Source organism: Euleptes europaea, chromosome 1, assembly GCF_029931775.1.
Source record: "Euleptes europaea isolate rEulEur1 chromosome 1, rEulEur1.hap1, whole genome shotgun sequence".
Lineage (NCBI taxonomy): Eukaryota > Metazoa > Chordata > Lepidosauria > Squamata > Sphaerodactylidae > Euleptes > Euleptes europaea.
In genome coordinates, this window is record NC_079312.1 from 175,203,528 (window position 1) to 175,219,952 (window position 16,425).

General features: G+C 47.0%; 1 protein-coding gene across 1 annotated transcript; it reads right to left on the bottom strand.

Moving 5' to 3' along the window:
- Positions 1–11,314: 11,314 nt before the first annotated feature.
- LOC130477982 (lysozyme C, milk isozyme-like) lies at positions 11,315–16,316 on the bottom strand. Its single transcript, XM_056850084.1, has 4 exons — positions 16,214–16,316; positions 15,211–15,351; positions 13,101–13,259; positions 11,315–11,397 (listed from the first exon to the last, which is right to left on the bottom strand). Exons 1-4 carry the CDS (start codon positions 16,314–16,316, stop codon positions 11,315–11,317), a joined length of 486 nt encoding a protein of 161 aa, XP_056706062.1.
- Between the last annotated feature and the right edge of the window lie 109 nt (positions 16,317–16,425).

The window sequence follows — 16,425 nt, forward strand, 5'->3', positions numbered from 1 at the left end:
GTATGCCGTTCCTCGGCCTGTCCTGCATCTAGTGCCGCTCAATTTCACCAGGTGTGTTCCCCCCATCTCTGATTTCCAGCTTTCCGAGACAAGAGGGGAAAAAATTGTCTCTACTCCCTTCGTAGACTCCATGCACAATTATAATTATATAATAATTATAAACCTCTATCATGGATTCTCATAGCTCTTTCCCATAGCTCAGAGGCCCCCCAGATCTTGAACTTGATTGGCAGAAGTTAGGCAGTGGAGGGGAGGTAAGAGAAGACTGAGAGGGGCTATGAGAACCATCTTCAAGTACCTGAAGGGCTGTCATATAGAGGAGGGTGCCGAGTTGTTTTCTGTTGCCCCAGGAGGTCGGACCAGAGCCAGCGGGTTGAAATTAAATCAAAAGAGTTTCCATCTAGACATTAGGAAGAACTTTCTAACAGTTTGAGCGGTTCCTCAGTGGAACAGGCTTCCTCGGGAGGGGGTGAGCTCTCTGGTTTTTAAGCAGAGGCTAGATCAGTGGTTCCCAAACTTTTTGGGCCACCGTCCCCTTGGTTCCACAAACTCAACCCCAGTGCCCCCTACCCTATCCCATAAAAAGATTATTCAAAATAGGGGTTTCAAAAACAGTTAACAATTAATTGCACATCTATTCAAAATCAAATTAAAACTTTTTAGCTGAAATTAATTCAATGAAACTGATGAACTTGATCCAGTGGTACCAGCTCTTCAAAGTCTGGGGGGGGGATTCTAATAGTTTCCACCAAATTTGCCAGCATGGTGCCATAGTTTGATCTATTGTAAATTAGTGAACAACAGTTGAAGGGGCCCACCTCTGGCGCCTCCCTGCTGCCCCCTTGCCTCTTAGTGCCCCCCTAGGTAATCCCACCGCCCCCCAGGAGGTGGTACTGCCCACTTTGGCAACCACTGGGCTATATGGCCATCTGTCAGCAATGCTGATTCTATGACCTTAGGCAGACAATGAGAGGGAGGGCATCTTGGCCCTCTTCTGGGCATGGAGTAGGGGTCACTGGGGGTGTGGGGGGGAGGTAGTTGTGAATTTCCTGCATTGTGCAGGGGGTTGGACTAGATGGCCCTGGTGGTCCCTTCCAACTATGATTCTATGATTCCTAAAAAGAAAAGGCCCCAAATGTCTTTACTCATAGGGAAAGTGCCAAGCCCTTGACCATTTTGCCCTCGATAACAACAAAGGGGCAGCTAAAGAAAATTACATTTGTATAACTTTCTTTGATCAAGTCTTCTTGATTCAATTTTGTATTCCAATGAGTTATAAATCAATCATTTGAGTCCAAGAACAGAGTGGGGACTACACAGTTTTGTAAACAGATCTGAATTCAAGAACACAGCTGTGATACCTTATGGCTACAATATTTTAAAGATGTTTTACATACACTAAATGTAGTTAGTGGTAACTCTTGACATGTTTGTAACGGCCTATGGCTACATGCAAATAAAACTCATTCATTCATAAGAACATAAGGAAAGCCCTGCTGGATCAGACCAGGCCCATCAAGTCCAGCAGTTTGTTCAAACATTGGCCAACCAGGTGCCTCTAGAAAGCCCACAAGCAAGATGACTGCAGCAGCATTGTCCTGGCTGTGTTCCACAGCCCCTAATATAATAGGCATGCTCCTGTGGTCTTGGAGAGAATAGGGGTGCATCATGACTAGTATCCATTTTAACTAGTAGACATGAATACTCCTCTCCTCCATGAACATGTCCACTCCCCTCTTAAAGCCTTCCAAGTTGGCAGCCATCACCACATCCTGGGGCAGGGAGTTCCACAATTTAACTATGTAAAGAAATATTTCCTTTTATCAGTTTGGAATCTCTCACCCTCCAGCTTCAGCAGAGAACCCCGCGTTCTAGCATTATGAGAGAGGGAGAAAAGCTTCTCCCTGTCCACTCTCTCCAAACCATGCATAATTTTATAGACCTCTATCATGTCTCCCCTGAACCACCTTTTTCCAAGCTAAACAGCCCTAAGTGTTTTAACCGCTCCTCATAGGGCAGTTGCTCTAGTCATTCATACATATACACTAAGATAGGCCTCTTTCATTGGACATAGAAGGAAACATATCAGAAACAGGGGTTCATACCGACGGAAGACTACCAGCAAAGATGGCACCTGTTTTTTGATAGATATGTATGATTAATGATAGATTTGTCTGAGTCTAGGTTAATGGATCAGATTGAATATAAGATATGAATTAGTTTAGGATAGATTTTTTTTATAAATGTTTGATTATTAAGGCCTACCTTGGTTATTAGTATGGCAGATGAGACCAGGTGATATAACCAAATCTGAACAAAATGAACTAAGGTTTTAATACTAACATATGGGATTTATGCTGACGATGTGAATATACAGATTGGTTGCATTGGCCATGGGTCTGTTTTGAAAATGTTATTTCCCCCATCCTCCACTTTCCCTCCCCAAGTTTTTTTCTGTACCTTCATTACAAAAATAATTTTTTTAAAAATTAAAAACAGATTCATACAGGAATCTGAATATTTTTTTCACCAGTTGGTAAAGTACGTTCAACAAGCCCCCTCAAAATAGAAGAAATGACTCCTTCTCCCATTTTGAACATTTCTTGATTCCTCCATGCCACCCCCTCCCACAAAAAAAGAAGTTTGGCATCACTGTGGGTCTAGTCTTGCTTGGCTGATACAATATCCTTGGGGTTGACTTGAGACAGTCTCTCTACCCCCACTGCCAAACAAAGGGATTTCTCATCCTCTAGGGCTCCAGGGCAGATTGGCCCAATGCAATGGGCCCCACATCTGCATGACTGAAAGGCAGAGGTGAGCGGGGTGGGCCCATTGTCTCCAGCCCTACTTTGAGCTATCAGCCCTCCATCAACCACCTTGATTGTTCAATGCCCTACCCTACCTCTCCTTGATCCACTCAAGGGCTTGGCCAGGGGAGGGGAGGGGGGAGGAAAGAGGGGGAGGGCCCCCAGCTCTTGAACTTGATTGGCGGAATCTAGGCGGGTGGAGGGAAGGTAGGAGCCAATGGTACCCCCGTGGCCACAGGCTTTATAAGCCGGCGTGCCAGCATGGGAAAGCTACATCCTTGCCATGGGCCAAAGGACGCAGGGAAAAGAGCTTTGGACGGCGCTGCCTTCTGCTGGTGAGTATGGGGGGTCTCTTGGAGCTGTGGACGGGCGGGCTCTGGTTTTTTTCTGGGGGATCCCTCTTCCAATGGAAGCATTTTGGAAGGGCCACGTGGAGATCTCTCGATCTGGCCTGAGAGGTTCCAATTCTTGGGGTTTTTGAAGGCTCCTGGGGTCGCTGGAGGGGACCGGCTGTTGGAGCGGCGGTCTCCCCCGAGGCCCGGGAGCCCTTCCCAGGTTTCCTTCCCTTGACCTCCCTGGATGATTTCTGCGATCTGGAGGAGATCGGGGGCCCGGAAAGTGATCGGGAGACCCGGCCATTGCATTTTTTTGGGAGGGGGGTTGGATTGCATCTTTTGGGGTGGCCTGGCATTCCTGTGCAATCGTAAGAAGTGGGGTTCTAGGGACGGTGGGGCCAGATCCGACGTGAGGAGCGCTTCAACCACCGGCTGGACGCCACCAATACGACGGCACTGTCTTGTGTATTCAAAACCTTGAGAAAGTGCTTTCTTGTATTGGCGTCGTCTGGCCGGGCTTTTCTCCTGAGCGGGGAAACCGGGGCGGGAGAGAGAAGAGACCTCCCGAGCAACAGTCCTTAATCCGATTTTGCGCCTGGGTAGTGGAAAAGGGGAGATGTGATCTGGATTTTTAAAGGTTCGCGCTCCTTTTCCAGGTAATTACCAGGCACGCCCTCTAGGGGCGCTGCGCGGTTGGGTTGTGTTTCTCAACAGCGCCTCTAGCGGTAGAAATAGGAATCCCGGCGATTTTAATGCCGCTTTTAATAATAATGCCTTGGGCATTTAATAATGCCTTGACAATGCTTCATTTATCACCCGCATGTCTTCAAGCCTGATTCTTGCGCCGCTTCTCAGCCAGCCATATCCATGCTTGGTGCTTTTAATTTTAACTTTTAACTTTTTTTTTTGCATTTTGCTCAACCAGATCTCGCCCTTGGCGGAGTCCTCGACCCCGCATTGGCTTTTTGCAGGCGGTCCGCCGACCGCAACCAGCCAATCGGGGGAGGAGATCCGCGCCCGGGGATCCCGGGGCGGCTTTCTTGAAAAGGCGTTCGCCTTGAGACCCAACCGCTTCCACCGCCTTGCTCCCCTCGCCCGCGATCCTCTGCACGCGCTTGCTGGGGAGGAGCAAGCCCGCCTTTCAAAGGCAGCGGGACTTGGCCAAGGATGATGCAATAAAAGCCCAGGTTTTATTTTTTAATTCATCCTCCTGCTTCCGTTTCCTGGAAACATTTGTATCTTCCAGCCCCTGCTGGGATCCTTGGGATACTTTTCCCCTTCCCGTCCAAAAGCCTCCTTTATGCCCCCTTTCCTCCCCGTTTGCAAGGAGGAACTTCTTGCAATGCAACTTTCTTCCCCCCCTCTAGCAGGTTTGGAAGGCGCCTGGCACCCAGGAGGCCTCCGGAAGCCCACACAGACATTGGCACTTGCTTGTGATCCCCCATTCAATTAAGTGCTATATTGTTTGTGTAGGTTTCCGGCTTGGCTCTGCAACTGCCCAGATGAAGAAGGTTTCTCCCAAGCTTCCAACCCAAAGGGCTCTCCAGCTCTTGCAGCCTTGCTTGTACAGACTGGAAACCTTTCTGGCCACCAGGATGTCCGTTTCTTCAGGGTCATCCTTTTCTTTAACTTTTCTTTTTTGCTTTTTTCTAGGAAGCAAGGCCTGGCCTCCACGCCTGGGAAGCCAGGAAAACTAGACCAACAGCTTGGGACCAGACATGGAATTTTTGTCGCCACTCTTTGTAGATTTCTCCCCAAAGGGCCTGGGATCTTGGTGCTTTGGCCTTCTCCGTGATGCCCTGTGGACCTCCCCATCTCCTGACTGAGCTCCGCCCAGACAATGGCACTTTCTTCTGTGTATCTAAACCAGGAAAGTGCTTTATTGTTTGGGTGAGGCTCTGCCGGGTTTGCGCTGAAACTGCTCCACCGTTGTTGTTTTATGCCTGCTTTCCTGGACACTCTCCTTACCCGTGAAGGTGACTTCACCGCAGAGCACTTGGGTCTCCCATGCTTCCCTCCTAAGTGCTCTGTGATGAAGTGGCTTCTAGGGTGCTCTGCAGCCATTTCAACCACTCAACTCCCAAATCTGCAGGCCTCCCTGGCCAAGAATTGCTCAAACATTTAGCACTGTTCCTCTTTTGGGCTCTGGAAAGTGCTGCATTGTTTGGGTAGTTTTGAGCCAGGATTTTCAACACTCTTTTGCATTCATCTGTCCTTGTGGTTCTATTTTGCCTGTTCCCCTGCCTCAGTCCCTTCTAAAAAGGTAATTCTTTAGAAATGTGCTTCATTGAGTCTAAGCTAAACTAACTGGGCTTCTCCACATTCCTTATTTGTGAACATGCTGAACTGTAAAATGTATTTTCTGTTGATCTTGGAAATGCTGTGAGATCCATGAGTCTGGCAGAACTTTTTGTCAATTGTTGCAATTGCAATGGTGATTGTGTAAAATAAAACTGATTGTTCAACACACTTTGGGATGTTTTTGTGGTCTTTGTCAGGTAACAAGGTTGTCTTGGGTGTAGCTGCTGCCTCCTATTAAAATAAAATAAATAATTCACAGTGGGTAGCCATGTTAAGTCTGCAGTAGTAAAGGGCAATAGCACCTTACTATAAGAAAAATATTTTCTGGAAGGTTATGAGGTTTTGTGAGCCACAGCTCACTTCAGATAACAAATAAATGGTATGATTTTGCCAAAGAATGCAAACTTTTCATCAGGTACCCCCAAACACAAGTCCCAAAAAATTAAAATGTTTTGTCTTGTACATATAAATTTAATACAAGTTAAAACCAAATGATGCTCATGACTTCTATGGCCTTGCAAGGAGCCTTCCAAATACATGGTATTAAAAGTAACCCCCAAACACAGCCCATCACATTCTAACAGACCACAGAAAGGGGAGGTGGTTGTGAATTTCCTGCATTGTGCAGGGGGTTGGACTAGATGACCCTGGTGGTCCCATCCAACTCTTATGATTCTATGATTTTAAACAACAGCTTTATTTGACACACATGGTAGCAGGATTCCTGCTTGTCTCTAGCCCATCCCATTCTTGTGTGCTAATTCTTTTGGGAACGACCCTTTTGCAATTCTATGGCTTCCTAGTGTGGGTCCTGTATTCATTATTATAATGGCTCTCATTCTCAAAGCTTTCCACAATACTCCTGTAATTAACAGTGATACTCCTAAAACATTTGGATTGGAATTAAATATTCTACAGCTTTTGGATGGTAGTTTTAAAACAAAATTACACACCTTGTAAGCCTATTTTGACTATTAAAAGCATTTAGAAATCAAAACTTGGGAACTGTGACCTTAATTTGTACCCTGTTTGCTCCATAATGGGTTATGCCCACCCAGGATTTGGCTTATTGCTCCTGTTTTTGCATATGCATGTCTTCTGAACTGTCAAAATAACCATCTATGGGAGTGGGTGGAAGGGCTATCTGGGAAAATCAGCTCTAGGAGGTGTTAGTGTTGGACTCTACATAAAGGGTTCAATATTACTTGGGGGGGGGTTAGCATGGAGTTTAGAATGGGACCCACATGGCAATAGCCTGAAGCCAAAAGGCTGTTTGACTGGGAAGAGGAGGCAGCATTTGCCAGAAAATATAATCCCCCCCCATGTAGAGTTTTGGGAATTCAGATGGGAGAAAATGTGCATCTAGAGAGCAGCAAACCCAAGGCACAACCTCCCATGTGTTTTCACCCTTAATTTCAATCAGGCATTACAGGCCTGATCCCTGATCTGATTTCCACCATGGCATAAAAACTTCCCAGGTCCCCCCATCAAGGGAAGGACCTGCTGGTTTTTGTCATGTGTGAGTGTGTGTATAAGCTCTACGAGTCCCTGTAGAATTACCAAAAGTCATTCTAGCTGCATCTGAAGAAGTGAGCTGTGTTTCACAAAAGTGCATTCCCTTTCAGAAATTTTGTTAGTCTTTTAAGGTGCTTCTGGGGTTTGGCTCTTTTTGTTTACAGAAAATGTCTTATTACTCAACAATGAAATTTTGGCATATAGATCTCTTTATGTAGAGGCTTTGAACATGCCTGGCTTTGCACACATGTAGTCTGCATGCTTTTTCCCAAACCAGAGGGCAGCTCCTTCCTCTTGATACTGGTTTTAAAAGACCTGCACAGACCACAACTTCCAACGCCAGCCATAAAAGCAAGGAGTTCTTTTAAAAGCTATAACAGCCTTTGCTTGTGTGGCGCGTTTCTTGTATGCCAGTTTGAGCCTCCCTTAAGTGAACGTAATAACATAAGAAAGGCCAATGCTGGATCAGGCCAAGGCCGATCAAGTCCAGCAGTCTGTTCACACAATGGCCAACCAGGTGCCTCTAAGAAGCCCCCAAATGTCTGCAGCAGCAGCAGCATCCTACCTGTGTTTCACAGCACCTAATATAATAGGCATGCTTCTCCGAGACTGGAGAGAATAATATTCACCCACATTAAAAAGCATTTCAAAAAATAGCTAATCTTGGGATGGATTTCAGTGGGGGAATTCAGAAGGGAAATGAGAATAGAAAATGGTAGAGAAAGAAAGTGGGAGAGAAAGTCGGCATATAAAAACCAACTCTTCTACTACTACTAAATGGAAAGAAGGGGGTGTTTTTTGCAGATTTCTCCCCTCCCCTGGCAGACTTCCAATTCCTGCCCCCCAAACTATTCCTGAGAGTTCCCCATCCCCCAGGAATACTTTGGAGGTGCATTTTGTATTGCAGCATGAAGGATCACGTAGGAAAGTTTTTCTCTGCAAATGTAGAGAGCAAGTGCTGTATAGTGGTTAGAGTGTAAGGCTAGGATCTGGAAAGATGAAATGGAGTAGAGGATGATGTAAGGTACTTTGGACCCCCATTGGGGAGAAAAATGTGGTATAAATAAAGTAAAATAAAGAAATTGAAATCCACTTCCACTGAATGTGTAATAAAATCTTCTTTTTGGCATTGGGACCCCTCAATTACCAATGTAATACTTGGGCCAACATAAAGCTAAAGTTGACCAAGTTAATTTTTGGCAGGCAATGTTTGATGAATTTTGCTGTTCAGTTTGGTCTTACAGCTATTAACGGGAACCAAAATTTTGATAGCAAAGGAGATTTCACCTATATTTCAGTTATAGGATGTAGTATTATTGAGAGTCAGCATAGTGTAGTGGTTAAGAGCGATGGTTTGGAGCGGTGGAGTCTGATCTGGAGAACAGGGTTTGATTCCCCACTCCTCCACACGGAGCAGCAGAGGTTAATCTGGTTAACTGGGTTTGTTTCCCCACTCCTCCACACGAAACCAGCTGGGTGACCTTGGGCTAGTCACACTCTCTCAGCCCCACCTACCTCACAGGGTGTCTGTTGTGGGGAGAGGAAGGGAAGGCGATTGTAAGCCGGTTTGATTCTTCCTTAAGTGGGAGAGAAAGTCGGCATATAAAAACCAAGTCTTCTTCTTCTTCTATTTTAGTATCTAATATTACAGACCTGATTTCTACATTTTCCTCTTGGTTACTTTTATGATAGCGATCGTGCACCCTTGCTTTTAGAATTAAGACTAGGCAGGATCCAAACCATTCTCTGGATGAATGGGGAGACCAATCCCGGTGTCTAATCACAAACTGAAGCGTGAAGTGGAAAGGCAAGGCAATTCCCAAGCAAACCACTAGAGAGAAGCACTTGCCTATTCCTTCTATATATTGAAAGACAGAGACAAATTCACTACTTTCCGAAAGGCAAGATTTGATGCTGCCACCATGAAGCATAAAAAGGGCATGCTGATCATAATATCTCTGACCCGTAATTGCTCTGCTCTGGGTCACATGTCATTTTCCATTTGTCTCCGGATTGTATGACCTCTCCTTCCTATTATTAGATATCTATTTCAATGATGAATTTGTCTTTGGGTTGTAATATTTTAAGGGACAAGTTTAATTCTTTAAATTATGTTACATCATGTTACAATTTTAATGTTAATGGTTTTATTTTGGCGGCGCTTCATCCTTATTCTGAATTGTCGCTGAGGCTTTTTTTCCCCGTGACGCAATAAAGACTTGATGGACGGACAGACCAGCACACATTTGCAGAAGCCCTAATACACCACACGTCAATCTTAGAAATGTGAATAAATGTGGTTTTTTTATACTACAAGATCTGACTCTCGCTCTGGGAGCGGCAATCCCTTTCCTCGGTAAAAGGGCACCGCGGGGAGCTTGAACGCATTTGTCCACCCGTGGCTGACGGTTCAAGTCCCGGATGTCAGCAACCCCAAGCGTTTCCACAGACTTCTTTTTCCCATCTGGCTCCTCTCACACCCTTTCAGCCAGTGAGACAAATCGAGGCCTTCGCAGTTATTCCTCCAAGCCATCCTGAGAGGGAGAGAAGAATGAGAACCAGGGTTGCCAGCTCAGATTTGGGAATTACCTGGAGATCTGGGGGGTGGAGCCTGTGGAGGACGGGGTTTGGGGAGGGGAGGGACTCCAATGTAGGGTTGCCATTGCCAACCTTCAGGTGGTATAACCAGAGAAAAACAAGGCTCTGTGCTGTAAAGTAATGTTAGAAAACAAAACCAGCACACAAATCTCTATGCAATACAATTATATTAAAAGTGCAAGGTGTGCAAAATTGGGGACTTCCATTGTCTACCTTCTACATTGACAATTTTGCAATATAAATATGATCTAAAGTGTACTTACCATGTAAAGAAGAATCTATCAGTCTATTTTGTATATTTGTGTATATATTGTATATATATTGTTTGTCGTTATCTTAGAGTTAAGTATTCACTTGTCACCTTGCACTTTTAATATAATTGTATTGCATAGAGGTTTGTGTGCTGGTTTTGTTTTCTAACCTCCAGGTGGTGGCAGGAGATCTCCTGCTATTACAACTGATCTCCAGCCAACAGAGATCAGTTCACCTGGAGAAAATGGCCGCTTTGGCAATTGGACTCTATGGCCTTCAAGCCCCTCCCCTCCCCAAACCCCACCCTCCTCAGGCTCCACCCCAAAAAAACCTCCCACCGGTTGCAAAGAGGGACCTGGCAACCCTACTCCAATGGGGTCCCCCTTCCAAAGCGGCCGTTTTCTTCAGGGGAACTGATCTCCTTTGCCAGGAGACCGGTTGTAACAGCGGGAGATTTCCAGCCGCCACCTGGAGGTTGGCAACCCTAATAAGAACACAAGCTCGCACACAATAAAAAGATGATCAGAAAAGGCAACCTCAATCAATATGGCACCTTAAGTAGGGTTGCCGGCTCCACGTTCGGAAATACTTGGAGATTTGGGGGGGGGGGAGGTGGAGCCTGAGGAGGGCGGGGTTTGGGGGAGGGACTTCAATGGGGTATAATGGTTTAGAGTCCACCTTCCAAAGCGGCCGTTTTTTCCAGGTGAACTGATCTCTGTCACCTGGGGATCACTTGTAATCCCAGGAAAACTCCTGCCGCCCCCTGGAGGTTGGGAAGCCTAGGGATTATCCTAATGTAAAGTATTACATGACTTCTGGTTTTGGACTTTCCTCAAAAGACCAAGAGGGCTACCTGCATATTTCATTGTCCATAATCCGTAGGGTTGCCAGCCTCCAGGTACTAGCTGGAGATCTCCTGCTATTAAAACAGATCTCCAGCCGATAGACTTCAGTTCACCTGGAGAAAATGGCCGCATTGGCAATTTGGGGCATTGAAGTCCCTCCCCAAACCCCGACCTAAACCTCCCGCCGGTGGCAAAGAGGGACCTGGCAACCCTAATAATCCATGTATGGTGTTTGGATCTAGGCACATGGGTAGGGTTGCCAGCTCTGGGTTGGGTAATACCTGGAGATTTTGGGGGTGGAGCCTGAGGAGGGCGGGGTTTGGAGAGGGGACTTCAATGCCAAAGAGTCCAGTTGCCTAAGCAGCTATTTTCTCCAGGGAAACGGATCTGTCGCCTGAATAGCAATTGCAATAGCGGGAACTCTCCAGCCACCACCTGGAGGATGGCAACCCTGTACATGAGAGGGTGTTGCTGAGTTCTCTCCCCTCTCCAAACCATGCCCTTCCGAAGCTTGGGGAATCAGAGTTCTCCCGTGGTGGTGGGGGGGGAATCAGCAAAAATCAGACCACCGTGCACCCACAGAAGTTGTCGGTGGGATCTGAGCCAGTGCCAGGAAGAAATCCCAGTTACTTTCACCCCTTCCTGGTACCCCACGGAGCCCTTACCAAGTCCCCATGCCTCCTGCGGATTGCACAATCCGCATAGCGCAGGTAATGTCGTCGTTGAGGCTGCTGGTCAGCAGATCTGTGGGGAGAGAGAGAAAAGGGCATGAATGGCCAAGGAAACACCCTGGGCACCCTTAGAAACCCAGCGTGGCATAGTGGTTAAGAGCGGCGGGCGCTAATCTGGAGAACCGGGTTCGATTCCCTACCCCTCAACATGAGCAGTGGAGTCTAATCTGATGAACTGGGTTGGATTTCCCACTCCGTCACATGAAGCCTGCTGGGTGACCTTGGGCTAGTCACAGTTCTCTCTGAACTCTTTCAGCCTCACTTACCTCACAAGGTATCTGCTTTGGGGAGAGGAAGGGAAAGAGATTGTAAACCGGTTTGATTGTCCTTAAGAGGTAGAGTAACCCAGCATATAAAAACCAACTCCTACTCCTCTTCTTTTTAAGATTTCAAGGAGACATTTAAAGTACCACTTACATAAGCAGTTGCATGCTTTGTCTCTGCATGAGTCACTGCTCTGGCCGTGCCACACAGAAGGGTGGGTGAGTCTGCTGGGCTTGGTTGCCAACCTCCAGGTGGGGCCTGAAAATCTCCAGAAATTACAACTGATCTCCAGACAACAAAGATCAGTTCCCTTGGAGTACATGGGTGCTTTGGAGGGTGGACTCTAAGGCATGATACCCTGCGAAGGTTCCTCCCCTCCCCAAACCCCGCCCTCCCCAGGCTCTACCCCCAAATCCCCAGGGATTTCCCAATCCAGAGCTGGTAAGGTTGTCAACCTTCAGGTGATGGCTGGAGACCTCTCACTATTACAACTGATTTCCAGGCATTGAAGTCCCTCCCCTCTCCAAACCCTTCCCTCCTCAGGCTCCACCCCCAAAACTGCCAGGTATTTCCCAACCTGGAGCTGGCAACCCTAAGAGCTGGCAACTTTAAGTACTATTGGATTATTCTTTTGCAGCCAAGTGATCTCTAGGGTTGCTAGGGTTGCCAGGTCCCTCTTCACAACTGGTGGGAGGTTTTTGGGGCAGAGCCTGAGGAGGGCAGGTTTTGGGGAGGAACGTCAGTGCCATAGAGTCCAATTGCCAAAGTGGCCATTTTCTCCAGGTGTCATAGCTCCGGGTTGGGAAATACCTGGAGATTTTGGAGGTGGAACCTGAGGAGGGCGGGGTTTGGGGAGGGATCAGTTGCAATAGCGGAAGATCTCCAGCCACCACCTGGAGGTTGTATTCAAAAAACAGCTAATAAGTGCTTACAGGAGTGTAGAATTCAAAATATGGCACTTAAACAGAAATATCCAAATCAGGAGATTTGCCGGCATATGCTTACAATTTGTATTAGTATTTGTTTTGGAACTTCGTTCTAATTGTATATTTGATGCGTTAGAAGTGGCTTTGTTTCTAATGTTCTAATACATTACTCTAACTGCAAGTTTTGCATCGTGACTCTCCTGATTTGGATATTTCTGTTTAAGTGCCATATTTTGAATTCTACACCACCTGGAGGTTGGCAACCCTAGTTATGGGCCCTCAGAGAAAGCTGCCAGTATGTCTCTGTATTAAGTTCTAGGCTCCCTTCCATCCAGCCATGAGTTATGCCCAGATCAGTGACTCATGCAGAGAAGTGCTAGTATGGTTCATTTACACACACTCAAAGTGAGGGCAGCATTCACCATTGCTTCAAGAAACCATGGAGTGGGGATGGAGAATATTTTTCTTCCCATGTGGCTGAACCACAGCTCCCTCTGGTAGCATGGCATTGAACCTCCAGACTCACCTGAGCAGTGCAGATCGCAGATGTTTGGGGAAGGATGGGTAAGGTCATCACACCAGAGGTGGCTGTTGATCTGGAAGATGCCGTTGCTGGTGCTGCCGTCGGCTTGATGGTCCACCAGTCCCGTGTTAAAGTGGCTCTCGTAGAAGGCCAAGCAGATCCCTATAATAGGGAGGGGGGAGAGAGAGAGAGAGAGATGGGAATTCTGCTCCTGAAGATGCTAAATTCTGCCACCTGAATATATTATGCAAATACAGAATATTTGCGTATGCGTGCATGCTTATTTGGCACAGTTTGGTTTCCTTCCGCCTGTCAAGGGCTCAGTCACTTCCGACTCTGCAGCAAGGCTGAGAAGAAGAAGAAGAAGAAGAGGAGGAGGAGGAGGAGGAGGAGGAGTTGGTTTTTATATGCCGACTTCCTCTCGCACTTAAGGAAGAATCAAACCGGCCTACAATCACCTTCCCTTCTCCTCCTCACAACAGACACTCTGTGAGGTAGGTGGGGCTGAGAGAGAGCGACTAGCCCAAGGTTACCCAGCTGGCTTCTTGTGGAGGAGTGGGGAAACAAATCCAGTTCACCAGATTAGCGTCCGTCCCCTCAAGTGGAGGAACGGGGAATTAAGAGCGGCGGAGTCTAATCTGGAGAATCGGGTTCCTGTTCCTCCACATGAGTGGCGGTCTCTAATCTGATGAATCAGGTTTGTTTCCCCACTCCTCCACATGAAGCCTGCTGGGTGATCTTGGGCCAGTCGCAGTTCTCTCCAAACTCTCACAGCCCCACCTACCTCACAAGGTGTGTTGTGGGGAGAGGAAGAGAAGGCGATTGCAAGCCAGTTTGAGTCTCCTTAAAGGTAGAGAAAATTGGGGTACAAAAACAACTCTTCTTCCATCATTTCCCCTCTCTTCCATTTTATCCTCACAATAACCCTGTGAGGTAGATCAGGCTGACAGCATGTGACTGGCCCAAGGTCACTCCATGAGCTTTTGTGGCAGGGTCGGGATTTGAACCTGGATCTCCCAGATCCTAGCCTGACACTATGTCCATTTATGCTTGGTAATTAGCAGTGCATTCCAGGCTGAAGTGCCCCGCATATATTTTTTAGTTCTTCACAATGAACCGCAATTCCAGAAGTCACTGCGAAGCCAGCACATACCTGCTTTGCATTACTTAAGAGCCCCTTTAACATGACCTTTTTTCTTTGTTCTGTCCCCGCATCGAAGCATCCACTCAAGGAAGCATGAAGAATCACAGCCACCGGATTAGCTATGCAAAACACTATTGCTAACGGTTATACAAATGAAGGGATGCAGGCGAGTGGTGGGGTGGAATTTGTGTGACTGTTTTCTCTTGCATCGGGACCTTGAATAGGCATTTTAAAGGTCGGAATTAAAAAAGGAGCTTTGAGAGAGCATCAAAATCGACCCTGCATAAATGGCCTATAACCATTAGGCTGCACTAACTCCCAGTTGATTCCTTTCCCCTGCCTCACATTTGCTATGTGCTTCTTCCTGGGATAAACATAGAGGTAACCGCCTATTTCCCCCCTGGAGGGAGGAACATTAACAATTTGAGATATGCCAATGATATAACATTAATGGCAGAAAATAGCGAAGATTTGAAACGACTAGTGCTGAAAGTTAAAAGAGAAAGTGCCAAAGCAGGACTGCAGCTGAACATCAAGAAGACAAAAGTAATGACTACAGGAAAATTACACAACTTTAAGGTTGACAATGAGGAAATTGAAATTGTTCAAGACTTTCTACTCCTTGGCTCCATCCTCAACCAAAAGGGAGACTGCAGCCAAGAAATCAGAAGGAGAACTTATACATACTTGAACTTATACATACTTGGTACTCTGCTGAGACCTTTGAAAGATTTTTTGCTCCTTTATGGTATATTTTGTACATACTATGTGTTGGTTATAGTGTGGTTACTTGCATTTGTACATTGTATGTTTATAGGAATCTCAGTAGCTTATATAAAAATTGCACCTTGTTTGTAAATGTTTTTCACTCCTATACTGTTTTCCTAACCTTTGGTATTAGTATAGAGGTGCCTGTTTCTCCCCCACCACCTGGAGGTTGGCAACCCTGGGTGAAGGCGAAACACTCACAGTTAGCCAGGCTGTATCCGTGGTATCCATCCAAGCCGGCTACCTTCAGTTGTTGGGCCAATTCGCAGCGGCTAAATATCTTCCCCTCAACTACGGATGTCAGGCATGTAAGGAGAGCCAAGAGGATGAGATGCGTCATCCCTGAAAAAGCATTGGAACGGCCAAGCACGGACAACTGCGGGGAGGGAGGGCAGAGGGGAGATGTCCTTGAGACCTGTGAGGAAACAGAGAAGCATCATGAGATGGTTTTGTGGTCAAAGCGATTTGGCTAATGGGTAAGGTCGCCAGGTCCCTCTTTGCCACCTGCCGGAGGTTTTTGGGGCGGATCCTGAGGAGGGCAGGGTTTGGGGAGGGGAGGGACTCAATGCCATAGAGTCCAATTGCTAAAGCGGCCCTTTTTCTCCAGGTGAACTGATCTATGTCACCTGGAGGTAGGGTTGCCAACCTCCAGATACTCAAAAAAGCAACAATACCCAAGCTCAATGTACAAAAATATATCACTAGTAATATATTTTTGTGCATCGAGCTTGGGTATTGTTGCTTTTTTGGTTACCTCCTTTACAGTACCTTGCTGCTTTTGTTTGTTAACCTCCAGGTAATAGCTGGAGATCTCCTGCTATTACAACTGATCTCCAGCCAATAGAGATCAGTTCACCTGGAGAAAATTGCTACTTTGGCAATTGGACTCTATGGCATTGAAGTCCCTCCATCCGCCACCTAGAAGGTTGGCCACCCTAGTCCTAGACCAGCCATGACCTGGTCTCATGCACGTGGCTCACTTAGTTGCTCTCAGGGGACCCCAAAGCACCCTCCAATGTCCTTGAAGGCCACCTAGAAGGTTGGCCACCCCAGTCCTAGACCAGCCATGACCTGGTCTCACACACGTGGCTCCCTTAGTTGCTCTCAGGGGACCCCAAAGCACCATCCGATGTTCTTGAGACCTCCATCTCAAGACTTCCCACTCTACCCGGATTCCCCACTACCCTCCCGGGGATCCACTTACTGAGCAGGCCAGAGGAATGCTCGGATCCCCCCGGAGTTCGAGGCAGTGGGGCCCCAGGGCACAGGGGCGTCCGGAACCCTCCAGCCGCTTCTTGTGACGTCATCGCAACGCTGCTTCTAGAACCTTCTCTGTTTCCACTCCTCGCGCCGGCCTTCGTTTTGACGCGGGCAGCCTAGGATTTCCTATGGAACCACCTTTTTTGGGTCAAGCAC